Source organism: Psammomys obesus, unplaced genomic scaffold (genome assembly GCF_907164565.1).
Source record: "Psammomys obesus unplaced genomic scaffold, mPsaObe1.curated_primary_1811, whole genome shotgun sequence".
NCBI classification, from domain to species: domain Eukaryota; kingdom Metazoa; phylum Chordata; class Mammalia; order Rodentia; family Muridae; genus Psammomys; species Psammomys obesus.
Genome location: NW_026596134.1, coordinates 24,398,804 through 24,415,931, shown reverse-complemented (window position 1 = coordinate 24,415,931; position 17,128 = coordinate 24,398,804). Strand labels below are relative to the sequence as shown.

The window sequence follows — 17,128 nt, the reverse complement described above, 5'->3', positions numbered from 1 at the left end:
GTTTTTCTCTTCTATCTTCATCAATTGAAGAGAGCTCGCTCTGCCTTTCAAACTGCCGGAAGATACTGGGGGTTTGTGTATTTTTTTTTTCTTTCACCCGATTCTGTGGTCTTTTCCCAGATATGTATTTTCTCTCTAACTACCTTCTAACTTGTTGACGTTTCCGCCCATGTGACTTCCAGCTTGAATTACCAGAAACCACAAGAGAGAGAGCGTGTGCGCAAGCCCCAAAGTCAGCGAGATGTCCCTGCGGGGAGCAGTCCCTCTGCACCCCAGAGAGAGGAGGACGCAGGGGTCTGTCGGAGGTGGCCTCTGGGCGAGCAGGGGAGGCGCCGGTGGAAGGTGTCGGGCTGGTGGACCCCTAGCACTCAGGAAGGGGAGCCGGCGAGCGAGAAGGGGCATCTGGGACGGTGCGCGAGAGCCCGGAAGACTCCAGCCATGCCTCACAGCTCCGACAGCAGCGACTCCAGCTTCAGCCGCTCTCCTCCCCCTGGCAAGCAGGTACACCCGCATTCCCTTCTGATGCTTCTGGGAGGATGAAAGAGGACCAGGCGCCCTTGGGAGCTCCGATGGGGAAGGAAGTGGCCCCCGGCAGGACCCCTCGGGTAGCCGCTGGACATGGTATTTGCTATGTAGGAGGTTCAGGTGGCGAAGCCTTCATCCCGCTACAAAGCCCCCCCCCCCCTTCCCCAGCGGTAAGCCTCATCTCTGCCACAGTTAGGCTCGCACAGTGAAACTTTCTAGGAAGGGGGGTTGGGTGAAGGGTGACTATCACAGAACTTAGAGGAGGGGTATACCGTGAGAGAGGGGTGTTCCAACAGGCTGCTGGCGGCTTCCTAGAGCTGTAGCTTTCCAGGGAGAGCCAAGGAGCGGGACAGAACCGAGGTCGGGGAAGAGAAATACAATAAACCAAAGCGCGGTAGACAGGAGGAAAAGGGTGGCTAGGTCTACCTGCCAACTGACTGCCTCTGTAACTAGAACAGCCCGTGGGGAGGGAGACTGAAACCACAGCCCGTATCTCTTTCCCTGCGGCTTCCAGATATGAGAAAGAAGGCGGTGGCCTGGGAGGTTTGTTGGAGACCTTCACTGGTAGTTAACACCAGCTCTGGAAACCCAGGGATGGAGGGAAGGAGTCTGGGAAATCTTGAGAGTACCGGCCGACTATCAAGCCAGGATGCCTCAGCTTGGGAGGTGCCTCAGATGGGATGCACTTCACACTTAGTAGCTCTCTCTATCACATTCTTGATACCCCCGTGGCTCTAGACAGGTCTCCTCCTCATCCAGCATAGACCCACAGATCAGACTTTTTTTTTTTTTTTTTTTTTTTTAACATCTCAGTAACTTAAAAAACTCCACTCTTTTCTTAGCACACATCTTGGGGCAGGGGCTATAGCCCAGTGGTAGAGTGCTTGCCTCACACACATATCAGGAGGCTTGCAAAATGCTGCAACCAAATAAAAGTATACAGTCATCTCTATCATAAGAGATCACCTGCTATCGCATCTGGCATAAGACCCTAACCGAAAAGCCATACTGGTGAAGCCCTCTAGAGGGAAACAGTCCCTTCCTCACAGTACTATCAGAGCAGCTCAGGCTGCCTGGAAGATGGTACCATACTCTTCTTAAGAAGGAAATTACTCACAGCTTCCATGGTAACCTGGCCCCCCATCGCATTAAAGGAAGAACACATCCTTGCTCTCTCTAACCCAACATCTGCCTGCTAGAATGACCTGGAAGTTTTGAATAAAGAGGGAAGGGGGTCAGAGCCTCACCCAAAAATCTGTGCTTCTCTGGCCAAGGCAGGTGGGTGACAGGGTAGGGGTCACAGAAGGGTTTCTATCTCCCAGATCTATAGGATGTACCTAGAGAGCATCCAAAGAGCGCCTTGTCTTCCAAAGCACCTACCGGTGGCTCACTAAAGCAGGCGACCTCCACTTCGATTCACAAATTTATTTTGGGCACCTCTAGCAGGCATCATGTTCAGAACTGGGAAGGTCTCAAGATGGCTGTACAGTGAAGAGAGTGAAAGAAAGAAAGAGAGGTCTGGGATAAGGGGGCCGCACAGTGAAACTGCTGCCGAAGAGGGGATTCTCAGAAAGGCTTTAGAATCAGCACCAGAAGATGCCATTCCCCTGGATGGCCATGAGCTCAGGGACCAGCATGGAGAACCTCAGCTTTGTCCAGTGTAAAATAGAAATGACTGTGTCTACTCAGAGAGCTGGGAAGTTATATCATAGTGTCTCTGAAAGCATTTGTACATAAATTGGCACATTGTAGATGCTCAATGAAATTTGCAAAGAAAACAGCAAAAAGAAACATCAAGAAGGTTCTAGTGTGTGTATGCACACACACTCACACACATAGAGAAAATGTGAGGCTAGAGCAGCTCTGGAGAAGCAGAAGTGGTAGGACAGACTTCATTGTCTCAACTGGTGTTTCCCAAAGCAGCCCTTCTGAGGACTCAATTTCTTTTCACTTCTTGGTGTAGCTTTTGATCAAAAGAAGGCCATACGGGACCTGAGGGTGGGTAGCAGGGAATGCTGAAGAAAATGTCTTTGGGTGCAGGCTCTTTGTAAATAAGGGGATGGATGGCACAGAAGGAATGGAGGATGGTGAGGGAAAGAGGAAAGGATAACAAAGGCCACAACAGCCTGTTTTGACTAGAAGAGATGAATGGCTGGACCCATCTAGTTATTGCTATCATTGCTTCCTAGGACTCATCCGACGATGTGAGAAAAGTTCAGAGGAGGGAGAAGAACCGTATCGCTGCCCAGAAGAGCCGGCAGAGGCAGACACAGAAAGCCGACACCCTGCACTTGGTGAGTGCCCAGACTTCTTACCATGCCCTTGCGCCTTAGGCTTTGCTTCCCACACCAGTGGGGGCGTTGGTGCCCAGCTTTGATGATTCTGCAGTACTGGGGCTCTGTACATGGACAGATTAAATGAAGGGCAAGGCCTGCCGAGGCAAGGTGGGGAAGAAAGGCTCCCTTCTCCTGTGCATGTCTCAAAACACTCAGTAGCAGAGAATGGGACCGGAGGCTGGATCTTTCTAGCCCAGGAGAGTGCAAGGGTAGATGAATAGGATGTTGGCAGCCTGGAGGCTAGATGAGAGACAGAACCAGCTGCTCAGAGACAGTCTGCAGAGAGAGCGCCATCCTTCCTGAGCCACTGTGAGCACAGCATTGATGCTGAATTGTTAGATGTTATGGACTTTGAGGAGCTCAGTATTTCAGGACCACACATCTCATCCCTGTGGAAGGCAGGGGTCTGCCACCCAAATGCCCTTGCATTTGGAAGAAGGGTGTCAATGATGCTGCTCTTATTTTTTTCCTGAGTACCGTGAAGGTTCTGTGTTGAGATTTTCATTGTTAATGGTATCTCCAGGGGCTGTGAAAGACACGAATTCAAGGCATTTATCTGGAACAGTCATTATCCTGGTTGAGTGGCCAATTTTCTAGCAGGAAGGGGATGAGCTACAGGCCCACTTGGGAGACCCACAGCCTGGGCGACACCCTGAGTCCCAGCTGGGCACAGTGCTCCCAACCTCACTACCTTGCCTCTCTTACAGTCTGCCCCATTCACTGTGTTCTTGTTCAACCATTCTTTCTCCATGGCATCCTTCTCTCTTCCCTGTCTCCTAAAATATTTCCATACTGCTAATAGCCTAGAAATTTCTTTCAGTGGTAAAAGTGCAATAAGTACCAAAACTGAATAAGCTGATGACAATATGAATGTTTAACACAGCAAAGGGCTGCTTGACCCTTATCAGGGATAAGTAATACGGGGCCGGGGAAATGACTCAGTGGGTAAAACGATTGCCAATCAAACATGAGGGTCAGAGTCCCCAGAACCCACAGAACAACCAAATGGGCAGGAGGCAGAGGTGGATGGATGTCTGCGAGTTTGAAGCCAGCTGGTCTGCATAGTGAGTTTCATGAGGGCCAGGATTACATAGAGAGCCCCTGTCTCAAAATAAAGTGGGGTTGGGGGGAGGCTGAAAAATGGGCATGGCAGCCTGCTAGTAATCCCAGTTCCATGGGAGGTGGAGACAGGGAATCTTAGAGTGGGTTGGCTAGCCAGACTAGCCAAAACAACAAGCGTTGAGTTCAGCAAGAGACCCTACCTCTATGCAAAAGTTGGAAAGTGATTGGAGAAGATACTGACGTCAACTTCGAGCCTCGCACAGGGGTATGCATCCACATACACGTATGTCCACATGCAAGCAACCATATAAACACACCACACACACATACACATGCAACAAAAGGATAAGGAACACATGGTTTTAGAAGCCATAAAGGGGGGGGGCACTTTTAGCTTTAAGGAAACCGAGAGCAGGATGTCCTACTCTCTCTGCCTGTGCTCATGTTTTGTTTGATGAGTACTTAGCATATTCTCCAGTACGTGCTAGCATCGTTTTCTGTTGACAAATATGTGTCAAATTGATGAGAGAGAGAGAGAGAGAGAATAAACAGCAGTCAGTGCAAACCAAGACACACGCTCTGACGGTTCAGTCTCTGCCCCTGCTGCTCATACACTTCCAGTGATTTCCTTGGGGCATAAAATCTCACAACACAGTTTTACTATTCTAAGTGGACTTTCCCTACCTGAGTCTGGTTCTTATTTAATATTCCTTAGAGCCACAAAGCCACACTTACTATAGGACAAAAATCCTCTTTGTTTGATCGAGTCCTAAGTGGGCAAGCTCCTACAATCTTTGTAAGTTTACAATGTTAGAAGAAGGAGGAGGAAGAGGAGGAGAAGGAGGAGGAGGTGGAGGAGAAAGCAGAACTCATCCTCTCTGTGGCAGGGAGGGAGGGCCAGGTTTGAACCATCGCTTTGCCATCTGCTGTCTGAGGGACTGAGCCCACATATGTTCTTCATGGTCCTTAGACTTGGGGCCCTTATCTATAAAATGAGGAGTGACAGGACCTGCTTCTAGAGACAGTACAGGTGAAAAGTTTGGTATGGTGCCTGGCATTCAGTAAGTACTCAAAAGTTTCAGTGCAATCGAAGTTGTAATGACAGTATAAAAAGCTTGAAAACTGGGATTGAGTAGGTTTATTTATGTCCATGGGTATACTTTTATACATAAAGTTGTACAGTTATTTTCCCTGTACATATTAAGTGTGTTGTGTGTGTCATATGTGTCATTGTGTGTTGTATGTGTATTGTTTGTGCGTTATGTGTATCCTGTCTATGTTGTGTGTATGTCTTGTTTGTGTGTTGTGAGTATGTGTGTGCCTATGTGCGTACTTTTTCTCCACAGAATCTCAGTGCTCAGAGACGTCGTAACGGCTGCAAAGCTCAGGCACATTTGATGCCTGAGAACCTTCTGCAGCACTCACTCCCGGGCAGAAGGTCCCCAGTGCATGGCTGCCCAGTCACTTCTAGTAGCAGAGTGCTATCTCCCTCCAGGCACAGAAGCCTCTGCCTGTCTCTAGCTGCAGGCCGCCTCTCTGTAAATTCAGCCCCCTGGTGTCTGCCCAACCCCTCAGGGGACATCTCTGAGCTAGCAGGTAGTCTCTAACTCAGTTGTCTATCTGACAAAGAGTCGGAACCAAAAGGTTTAGAGAGATGATTCTGCAGTAATCTCTGCTGTTCCCTGTGGGTCCCTGAGATGATGGGGTCATCGTGTCCCAGCCTCATTCCCTCCAGTGTCCTAATTTCCCTGTATCTAATCTCTTCTCTGCTCCTTTCTTTTGAGCACTGAAGTGTGACTTCACTTTCTGCCCAGTGGACATGTCTCATGGGCTGCACTGCAAGCTTGTGGACTGCCGCCACTATACCCAGAAGTTCCGTAGCTTCCGGGGAAAGCTTTGGCAGCAACACACAGTTGCCACCATAAAACAGAGAGATTGGCTGTGGTCTGGACTGTGTGTGTCCTCGTGCTGACAGGCACCCCTCTCAAAAACTTACCCTCTTAATTACACGTATGATTCAGAGAAGAAAGCTCCTGCTTCCTCCAATGAGTTCAGTTTCAAGTCTCAGTTTGCCCTTGACTCCTTTCTATGCTTTCCTACACGCAGAGGTTCTGGAACCTTCTTCTGGCCATAGGATTCACCCACCAAGAATTTGAAAATCAGGGCTTATGGGTTATATAAATGTAATATAAAATCAACTATGGGGTATGTGAGGGGTCATCTCAGATTCCCAGTCTCATAGATGCCGGGCTGCCAATGTCTTTTTTTATTTTCCTTTTCAAGACAGGGTTCCTCTGTGTAGCCCTAGCTGTGCTGGACTTGCTTTGTAGACCAGGATGGCCTCAAACTCACAGAGATCTGCCTGCCTGTGCCTCCCCGAGTGCTGGGATCGCAGCAGCGTACCACTATTCCCAGCTGCCGATGTCTTAACATTGTGTGTTGACACCATCATCCGCCTTGAAGCTCTCAGTCAGCTAACTTCTGTGCCAGTATGACGTGCTTCCCGTTAGGCATTTTGAATACCTGTCTTGTCGTCAAGCATGGTATACTGATTGCTTTTAAAATGACAGAGGTGAGGAGGAGCCTCCTTCGACAACCGTGTCAAGGTGTCCTCAGCACTGACTAGCTCCACACAAAATGTATTTGTGATTCTGTTCATAATTATAAGATGTATGTGATGATTTCCAAGACACAAGTATAAACACAAAGCAATTAGGATGACGTTTCAGCCCAGCCAGGGAAGTGGAATTATTTGGTAAATAGAGTTGGGATGGCTGGCTAGTCACTTGAGAAACAAAAGGCAGGGTCCCTCATTCTTTACACAACACACAGACAGTTTCAATATTTTAAAAGGAAACCAAAGGGACCTTTGAGGTAAATATGAGATTTAAAAATATATCTTGGCATGAAATATTTTTTTTCAAATAAAATAGAAAAAAATAAAGGAAAATATTGATATGCAAATATGATTTATACACACATCAAAAATCAGTTTGGCTGGGCAAGGGGGCACACGCCTTTAATCCTAGCACTTGGGAGGTGGGGCAGGTGTACCTCTGTGAGCTCAAGATCGGTCTTGTCTACGTAATGAAACTGTATCTTGGAAAATAGATGAAAAGAAAAGAAAAAGGGATGAAGTGGCTGGGCGATGGTAGCACACACCTATAATCCCAAAACTCAGGGAGGTAGAGGCAGGCAGATCTCTGTGAGTTCGTGGCCAGCCTGGTCTACAAATCAAGTCCAGGCTACACAGAGAAACCCTGTCTTGGAAAATCAAAAACAAAACAAAACAAAAATATGAAGTTTAGAAAAGTCCACATAGCTCAAAATATCATATACAAAATCAAAGGCAAATGGAAACCTGGGAGGAAATTACCTAGAAATCCTATGAGCCAAAAAGGCTTATTTACTACATATGTGAAAAGCTCTATGACCAGGAAAAATGATGGATCTCGGAGAAAAATGAGCAGGGACTACAAAGTTATAGAGAGCGAGAAATATAACGTACTTTTTATATATGTAAAGACGTGGCAGGCCTCCTCGGGAGAATACCAGTTAGCGTGAATATGAGACTTCCTTGCCAGGCTGGCAAAAGGTGAAAGATGATGCTGGCACAGGAAGTGGCCAAGGGAGAGGCGGCAGGGACACCCCTCTCAGATGACAGGCGCACCTTCCCTGTCTCCTAGCAGTTTGCCTCCTAGGAACCTGTTCACAGCACACCGCTGACCATGCGGTTCTCTGCAGCAAAAGGGAGAGTCATTGCTAGGGTTTGTTTTTTTCTCTTGCTCTTTGTTTTGTTTAGTGGTCCTGGGGATTGAACCCAGACACTTGTACATGGCTAGGCAGGTGCTCTCCCACTGATCTGTAATGACCGGAAACAAGTTAAATATCCACTATCCATTAGTAGAAGGGCGGTTGAATGAAGGGCAGTTGGTCCATCCTGATTACGAAGCTGTTAAAATGGGTTGCATTTTACTGCGGAGAAACTATCATTTCCTTTTCTAAAACAGTTTTTAAGATTTATTTTATTTTTTATTTTTTTTAAGTTATGTGTGTTTGGGGGGGGTGGAGGGGGGGTACGTGCAAGTGAGTCCAGGTGCCCACACAGGACAGAGGAGGTATTGATCGCATGGGACCGGATTTATAAGCGGCTGTGAACCAAAGGTGCTGGAGACTGAACTCAGGTCCCCTGCAAAAGCAGTAGATGCCCTTAAGCACTGAGCCATTTGCCCAGCTCCGCTTTAACGTGTTCTAAATCGTGGTTATTTATTGTTTGTTTGTGTATTATGGGGGGCAGTACAGGAGTGCATGCACATGTAGGAGGTCAGAGGACAACCCTTAGGGGTGTGGGTCCCGCAGATAGAGCGGAAGTCATAAAAGGCTTCACAGCAAGCACCTTTGCCTGCTGAGCCATCTTACCAGCCCCAAGTTCCTAGATTTGTTTTGTTTTGTTTTGTTTTGTTTTGTTTTGTTTTGTTTTGTTTTGTTTTTGAGACAGGCCTTCTCTGTGTAGCCTTGGCTGTTCTGGAACTCACTTTGTAGACCAGACTGGCCTCGAACTCACAGAGAGTTTCCCGAGTGCTGGGATTACAGGTGTGCACCACTGCACCCGACAGTTCCCAGACCTTTAAGTAAGAAAAGTGCAAGTACAGTTTCTAGTCTGCTCCAAACCACACTTGTTGATCTTTCTGAGCATAAGTGTACAAGCAAGTTCCAAATGGATTACCCAAACTTGTTGATGTTATTTATTTCCAGAAAGTCACACTGCAGATGTAAGACAGGAGGAGCATCGTTTGCACTTTTAATCCTTTTTCTGTCAGCCCTTGGGAGAAGTAACTCTCACTAAGATTTGGGTGACCCTCAGTCCATGGTACTAGATGAAGCACTGTAAGGTATGGCAAGTCACTGTCCCTCAGCCAGCCATCCTGTTAACGCTGGAGACTCTCTGTACCTTCCAGCATAGGAAACTTTAGGTCAGTGTCTCGGGTCAGTGGAAAACAGAACTGAGATCAGTTTAGAAGCCTTGCTCAGGAGAAGGCTCAAAGAACAGGAGGTGGGAGGTGGGCAGAGGAGTCCCCCAGGGCGTGCTGTTGGTGAGTGAGATCTGGTCTCAAGGCTGAACTGGAGCAAGGTATTTTGAGTGCCAGTGCCAGATCTGGAAACTGAAGCTCATGGTGCTCCTTTCAACAGAGATGAACCAAATAATTGGCCTGCTGAGGGTTCCTGAAAGAACCCACGGTTCAGGACAAGAGAGGTCTGTAATGTTTCATATCGAATATGCCAGAAAAGTCATGCAAACTGAGCCGGGGCTGTGAAAAATGAGGAAAAATGAGGGGAAAATTAAAAAGTGGAGAAATTTCCAAAGACGTTAGCCCCCAGGGCTATTGCTCTTGGCCTGCTGAAGTGACCTGGGAGACGGAGCTACTATGGAGGGCCCTCTACCATTTCTGTAGTTCTTTGTCTCTGGGAGACCCTGCCCTTAGGTTCATTAAAATAAAGAATTCAGAGATCCGTAAAATAATAAAACATAAATGAATGTTCTGGCTAGGTTCCACCTCTTAAAGGTTCAATATAAAGCCAGTGAATCATCTCTGGAAAAGAGCCGCCTCCCTGGTGTCTCTGTCACTCTGAATTTCTTTTTAAAGCGTGGTAATTGAACACCTGGCCGTGGTTACATGCCCTACCAGTGCTGTAGCACTTGATGCGCAAAAAAAAAAAAAAAAAACACTCTTTGCCTTAAGTAATCTGCCCAAGGTTACACAGCTTGAACTTCAGAATCTTCCTTCCTAACCACTAATCATACTGGCTGTTCGTACCTTTCTTATATGTCTTGCTGAGGTTTGTTTTTTGTTTGTTTGTTTTGTTTTGTTTTTCTGTTTAAGCAACTCCCTCCAAAATTCTTATTTTTCCCTTCTCAACTTTAGGTTTGGTCAAGAAAGTAAAGATCTGTCTATCTACCTATATATCTGTCTATCTATCTATCTATCTATCTATCTATCTATCTATCTATCTATCTATCTGTCTTTCTGTCTATCTGTCTGTCTCTGTGTGGTTATATATAAATATCTATATATGAATATGTGATACATACGTGTAGAAGCTTTTGAAGATTGTTACATTAATATTGTGCATGAGAATAACCTTTGGAGACAGTACTTCTGATTTTAAAAGTGTAAGGCAGAGATGATAGCTGAGAATGAATGGCATCTGCACAGTAAACCCTTACGGATGCCGTAAAATTAGACAGACGGCTAACAATGAGGCATTGAGCAGATTGTGATCCCGTTTATACAGTAGAATTTGAGGCTGGCACTAGAATTGACCATGGAGATCTATGTCTATTGACTTAGAAGGATGTGTGTGAGGCTGAACAGAGTTAAACAAGCAAGCCATGAGGAATGTGGAGAGCACCGTCTGCTACCGTAAAGCCTGGGGGGGGGGGGGGGGGTGGACGAATAGTTTCCAAAATGTTAATAGTGGTTACTTCTGGGTGCCTGGGTTTGGGTGGTCTGCCTTCCTCCTGGTGCTCTTCGAAGTTTTATTATGAGGAACATGTGCTGTTTAAGCAATCAGAAATAGTTGCAGAGTCTTCCCAAATCAGCTGTTTTAGTGGCGGAAGGACACACCAAGGCGATTTACCACCCCAACTGCTTCTCCAAGGACAATGGGCTGGTGTGGCAGAGTGGGAGACACTCAGACTCGAAGAAACGCCTGGCTACACTGGATTGTGGGTGCCAGGTCACAAACTGGCAGCTACCCCATTCCACAGCTGTCTTCAGGAGGCCTCTTCTGTGGTGCCTCGGTGTGGTCCCTGCTTCCCACAGCAGTAGACTGGTCCACAGGATAAAAACCCTCTCTGCTCGTCTTTCCACAGTTTCACCATGGGGCCACATAATGGCGTGCAGAGGAAATGCCGATAATTGTGGCCGTACTATCTTGTTCATAGGATCAAAATATTGAAAAAAAAAAAAAGGAGACTTGAGGATTTTAGGCCAACCTGTCATGTTACCAACGAGAGGATCTTTGTGTTTCCTGGGGACATCAAAGGACCCTGATTTCTTGACTCCCTGCCAGCCTGCATCTGGTTTTTGTGCTATTCTGAGTTTTGTTTTTGGTTTTGGTTGGTTGCAGTTTTGTTTGTCTGTTTGGTTGGTTGTTTTTGTTTTTGTTTTTGCTGTTCCCATCTGTCATTTTGCAAAGGGTAAGCCAAGAAGTAGACTGATAGTCAGGATGCTTACACAAGACTCTTATTAGTTCTAGAATCTTCACTGACAGTATGAGACCATAAAAGGAGTTAAAGTGGATATGGCCTAGTGTTTTAACACCTCTTTGTTTAGAAGATGTAAAGGCAGGAACTTAAAAAGCTGATGATAGTTTTGAAGACTATATTTGCACTAAATTAAATAATACGTGAAGATTTAATATGTATACCAAGAAAGAAAAACATCTTTGGAAAGAAAAGTATCAAGACACTAATCACTAAGTGGGCAGAGACTATACCCAAAGAGCTTACACACATTTTTCCTACCCAAATGAAAACAACCTAGTTTTCTATTCTGATGATGAAAACAGTACACATTGAGGCAGGGTTTCTCAACCTCAGGGTGATTAACATTTTGAGTCTGATACTTTTTTTTATTATTTTCCTCTGGCATTAGGGTTTGCACTTAGGGCCTTGGGCATGCTGGGCAAACACCGTACCACTGAACTATATCCCTGGGCTTTTCTCCTCATCTACGTCTAAAATTTTGAGATAAGATACCCAGGCTGACTTTGAACTCACTTTATAGCCCAGGCAGCTGTTGAACTTTCAATATTACTGCCTCAGTTTCCAAAGCAGCTGGGATTACAGGCCTATAACCCCCAGGTCTGCTAATAATCCTGATAGTCTTATGTGGTTGTCCTTTGTGCTACGAAAGGTAAAACTCTACCCAGTAGGTGCTACTAGATCTGTCTTCCTCCAGTTATGACATCCAGAACTTGCCAAATGTCTCCTGAATAGAATAGTTAACCGCATTTGATTGAGACAGACATAGAAAGTTCTCTTTTATTTTATTTTATTTTTTGAAGATTTTTCCTTTGCACCAGAAAGATAACATTAAGAAATGTTCACAAAGCTAGTGGACAAGGCTGCTTACTTTAGTGCTTCTTTGTGCCTGCTCTGGTTGGGGTTGGGTCCAGCGGGAAAAGATCATAGATCTGTAGCCATCTTGGATCAGGCACTCGCTTATGCTGTCTGATGTGATCCCTTTAACAATTCCTGCTGAAAACTTGCGGTGGGAGGGTGGTGACAATGTCCTTTGCCCCACCAATCTCTCAGAAATTTATCCCAGGAGAAAAAAGACAGAGTCAGTGTGCATCTGGCAAAGTGTCATTTCTGGTGTTACTTACAACAGGGACATTTTGACAGCCATCAAGACATCCCATATCAGGCAACCATTTCAAACAAATTGCTGATCATGCATTCGATGAAGTGGCCATGATTTATAGGAGTTGTGACAGTGAAGCTATCACTAAGTTATAACAAAATGCAAAAGACAAATTGTCATTGCGCAAGGGTTGAGATTCTACAGAGGTAATGCCACACATTATTTAAAAAGACAAGATGCTAATTAGTAGAAAGGAAAACAGGTGTTAGGGACTATGATCAGGGGTGTTTTACATCCTAAATAAGGCTCTTTAAGGCCAGCACGCAGGAGGCAGAAGCAGATGGAGCTGTCTGATTCCAAGGCCAGCCTCGTCTACATAGTGAGTTTCAGGCCAGCAGGGGAACACACTGAGACCCTATCTCAAATTAGTTAATATCTTTATTGTAGTTATACTGTATAGTTTATTTTATTATTTTTTTTAAAAAAGAAGGTGGTCAAAGTTGAGAGAACTCTGAAGGAGACTGAGGGAGGGGTATCACTGTCAGGTTTTGCTAGGATACCTTGCAATTTACCCTCCAAGCTTGAGCTCTTTGAGGGGTGAAAAGGGACCCTACTATATATCCAACCAGAACAGCAGGTGAACTTGGACCATCCCAGGAAGCTTGGGACAACCAAGGACAGTGACCCAGATCACTCGCAAGTGCAAAGGAAATGATAGAGTTCAAATCCAAGCAGACAGCCAAAATTTCTAGGACCACAAGGCAGTTTCTGCCAACTGGCAGGACTCAAGTGGCACATGACTGTGGCTCATGCTCATTGATTAGCTTGGAGCTCCGGGAGGCTGTGAGGGTCGAGCCGTGTCTCAGCACTGAAGCTCCCACCAGCAGAAAGGATCCATTTGCTCTGTAAGTATTTACCAGCCTCCATCATGTGTGGTTCAGCTGAGACTAAGATTATATCATGGAAGACTGAACCTTTGCTTTCTTGGGCCTTACATTCCACTGTAGATCTGAAAAGCAGACAAATATAGGACGTCACTAACTACACCCCCCTGGGGGGGAAAAACTCTTTGAAGAAAAAGTAATACTACAATGTTAAAAGTGAATTGGGGACAATTAGGGCAGTGATGACAGGGAGGGAGGGAGTTTCCCGAGGCCCTGACACTGGAGATCAAGTGCAAGTCAATGAGGAGGCTGGGAAGATCTGGGGAAAGGAGACCAATGGCAGACACTTGGGGTCCAAAGCAACAGGAAGGAAGGTGAGCCACAGACGCAGTGGGAGGACAGAAGTTGGGAAGATGGAGCGCATGACGGTCGTTCAAGCCAGCCTGGGGTTGCCCTCAACTTACAGTTTTTCAATAGAATATCTTTCATTAATTCTTGGGCAGTTTCAGACATGCAAGCAGTGCATATCAATCATTCCTCCCGGCTCTCTCCACCCACTCTCCTCCACACATTCCCCTTCCCTCCCTGATCCATGTCCTCTCTTCAATCCACGGAGTCCAATTAATGCTGCCCGTTGGATTGTTCACTAATCTCGTCAAACGACCATAGCTGCAGTGGACGCTCATGACTTTACGGCACGTCACATCCCCGGAGGACAGCATTTGACGGCTCCTCCCCATCCTCCAGCCTCTGTGAGGTTGCCTGAGCCTTGGTGGAGGGGAATTGGCATCACTGTCGCATGCAGGGCTGAGCACTCAATAGCACCTGGACCAGGGATGGGTCCCTACTTCAACCCCTGACCGCTGCAGACAGATGCTTCTCTCCGGCCTAAGTTGATGGCAGCACTAGTCTGCGGTATAAACAAGGCAGTTTGACAGCGAGTCACTTATCAGTATCACATTACCCCGCCCTACCCCCACGACCCAGACCTCCCAACCAGTGAACCTAAATTCTTACCACAGAATGGGAAGCAGTAGCCACCCCAGGCTGTATGAGTTTCAATTAGAGAGAAAATGTGCGAATTCTCTTACAGTTCCTACTGGGGAGAAAAGTAGAACCCCAACAGTCTGCGCAGAAACCCAGCCTTGACACAGGAATCAGTGTCCTGTCACTTGTGAGAGCTACGCCCTTTTCTACCTGCCGGTTCATGAAAACTCTGAGATCAATGCTTTACCACAGAGGCCTTCCACCAGTAACTGCTTGAGCCTGCTTGGATTGGTCTGATCAGGGAAGGTCAAATACAAGGGCGGGAAATCACATTCAGAGCTGAGGTGGTGGCAGAATGCTGTGACTCAGGCTATTCCCACTTTCTATATGGCGGGGCCTCTTAGGCTCTTTTGTAACTGCCCCCTAGTTACAAATGAGACACTCTTAAAGCTAGAATGTTGGGTTCAAACACTCACCAGTAGCTTCCTAGATGTCACTTGTCTACTCAGACACCCTCACAGGCATCTGTCACATGCCAAGCTGGCAATCAAGTCACATAACTTTGTTTAGCTTTTACCCTGTGTTAGCTCTGTCCCGTCACTTGGGACTAACCCATGAAGACCATGGTAGCTTCCCTCTGTCCTGGGGGAGCTCGGAAACTCAAAGGGAATTAATGCAATCAAGTTTTAGCTAGTGAGAGTCACACAGACTCCTACCTCTTGCAGCTCCATCCTACGTGCTGGCGCCAGAGCAATGTGCTGGCTTGCAGCACAGCCTGTTGTTGACCTGGAACTCTGGTCCCCGGAACTCACAGAAATGACTCTGGAAAGATGGCCTTTGACCTCCAGAGGCCTACTATGGCTCCTGCAAGTCTGTCCTCACACACATGCCTCACACACACACACCACACAGTAATAATAACCACAATTAATAAATGTAATACTTAAAGAGCCCTTCTAAACATTGTTCTCACCGATAATACATTATGTTGAAATTCCAAAGCATTTTTAGGAAAAATTTTTAGTTTGGAAATTTTCATCCAACTTTACAATTCCCTGTCTTATGCTCCTTATGAAAATACATATTTAATGTAGCTGGGTGGTAGCATACCCCTTTAATTCCAGCACTTCAGAGGCAGAGGCAGGACGTAGCTCTGTGAGTTTGTGGCCAGCCTGGTCTACAGAATGAGTTTCAGGACAGCCAAGGCTACACAGAGAAACCCCGTCTTGAAAAAATAAATAAATAAATAAATAAATAAAAAGGGGGAAAAAAAAGGAAAGAAAAAAAATTATTTAAGGAGGTAAAACATGAAATAATTTTAATAGTGATTAGTTATGCCAGTACGCTGTTTTTAAGAACCCGCAGTAAGTGTGGTTCTCAATTTTGCCAAGCGCTGCACTTGCCTGGGAAGTATTTTTAAAATCTCCATGCCTGCGCCCCAGACAGAACAATGGAATTGGGGCCTCTAAGGGACACAGGGTAGAGTTTCCCCTGTAGAGTCTTTGCCAGGATGGAGGTGCTCAGCCATCACACGGCTTGAAAAGCACTTTGAAAAAAAAAAAAAAAATGGACCGGTGCAGTAACCTTCCCCAGCCCCTGGCATGGGAGATGAAGTGTGAATGAAAGCAGAGGCTGGGCTGATCTGGGAAGTGGGGACTCAGGCATGGAAACAGACGAGGAGCCGCAGGCAGAGATAAACTGGATAAACCCAGGTCCTGAGGGGAACGCAGCACACTGCGCAGAGCAGCAGTTCTCAACGTCGGGGTCACACGTCAGCTGTCCTGCCCATCAGATATTTACACTGGGTTTCATAGCAGCAGCAGGGTTACGGCTGGGAAGTAGCAGTGAAAATCCTAATCTTACAGTTGCGGGGGGGGGGGGGGGGGGGGGGGGGTCAGCGCAACGTGAGGAACTGCAATAAAGGGTCAGGAAGGCTGAGATCCACCGGTGTGGAATGAGTCCGTGGGTCCCTACAGGAAAGCGGCTACACGCCCAGGGACTCCATCCCAGCACCTTGGAGCTGACTGGACAACAGGCACTTCAACCTCGGGGACAGGTAATAGACAAGCCATCTGGGAGAGGCAGCTCCAAGCCACGGTTTCTTTTTTTCTCGCATTCCAACAAGCTCAGAAGGGGAAAGAGCAGCAGTTGTAATTCTCTCTCTCTCTCTCTCTCTCTCTCTCTCTCTTTCTCTCTCTCTCTCTCTCTCACACACACACACACACTTCACCCTCCAGATGGGTATTTGAGTCTCTCTAGCTGAAAGCAGTGTGGTGTTTGGGGAGGACGCTGACTGAGCTATCCTCCAGTGTTTTTCAAACTGTAGGGCTGTGGGAAAATGAGGCCCCAGTGACAGTCTTCCAACCCTGTGACTATAGACAGGGCCCCAAAGTCATGGCTGCTGTGGCTGCCCAGCTACTGAGGTCTAGGAGCCGAAAGAAGACAGCTCCAGAACCCAATGTGCGGCGACTCCTCCCCTCAGGTGAAAGGCAATGGTGGCAGGGGAGGCCTCATCCTCCCTCTCCTGGGGAGCAGCCCGACTCTCATTAGAAAACCTCCTTCAGGAACTGTGGGCTGCCCCCGCCACATGAGACACGTGGGTGGTGGTACTAACTCCAGATGCCACGTGACTTGGAGGCTCACCATGCCAATGATGGTGTGCACATTCCTATGATCAGGAGAAACGCAGAGGTTATTTCCAACCTCTGGAAAATGGCTACTAGTAAATGCAAGAAGCCGGGGCTGGAGTGATGGAGTGGTTAAGAGCACCGGCTGCTCTTCCGGAGGACCCAGGTTCAACATCCAACACCCACACAGTGGTTCACAACATCTGTCGCTCCAGTTCCAGGAGATGGCTCTGACACCTTCTTCTGGCCTTCATAGACACACATGCAGGCAAACATGCACATAAAATGCAATATATATATATATATATATATATATATATATATATATATATATATAT

At 46.7% G+C, this 17,128-nt stretch overlaps 1 protein-coding gene across 1 annotated transcript in view; it reads left to right on the top strand.

Moving 5' to 3' along the window:
* The first annotated feature begins 212 nt into the window (after positions 1-212).
* Batf (basic leucine zipper ATF-like transcription factor) overlaps positions 213-17,128 on the top strand; it is a 22,686-nt gene continuing 5,770 nt past the window's right edge. The window contains exons 1-2 of the mRNA XM_055593074.1: positions 213-501; positions 2,715-2,819. Of these exons, the coding sequence (XP_055449049.1) occupies positions 439-501; positions 2,715-2,819 (168 nt within the window). The 5' untranslated portion in view covers positions 213-438. The remainder of the gene's footprint in view (positions 502-2,714; positions 2,820-17,128) is intronic.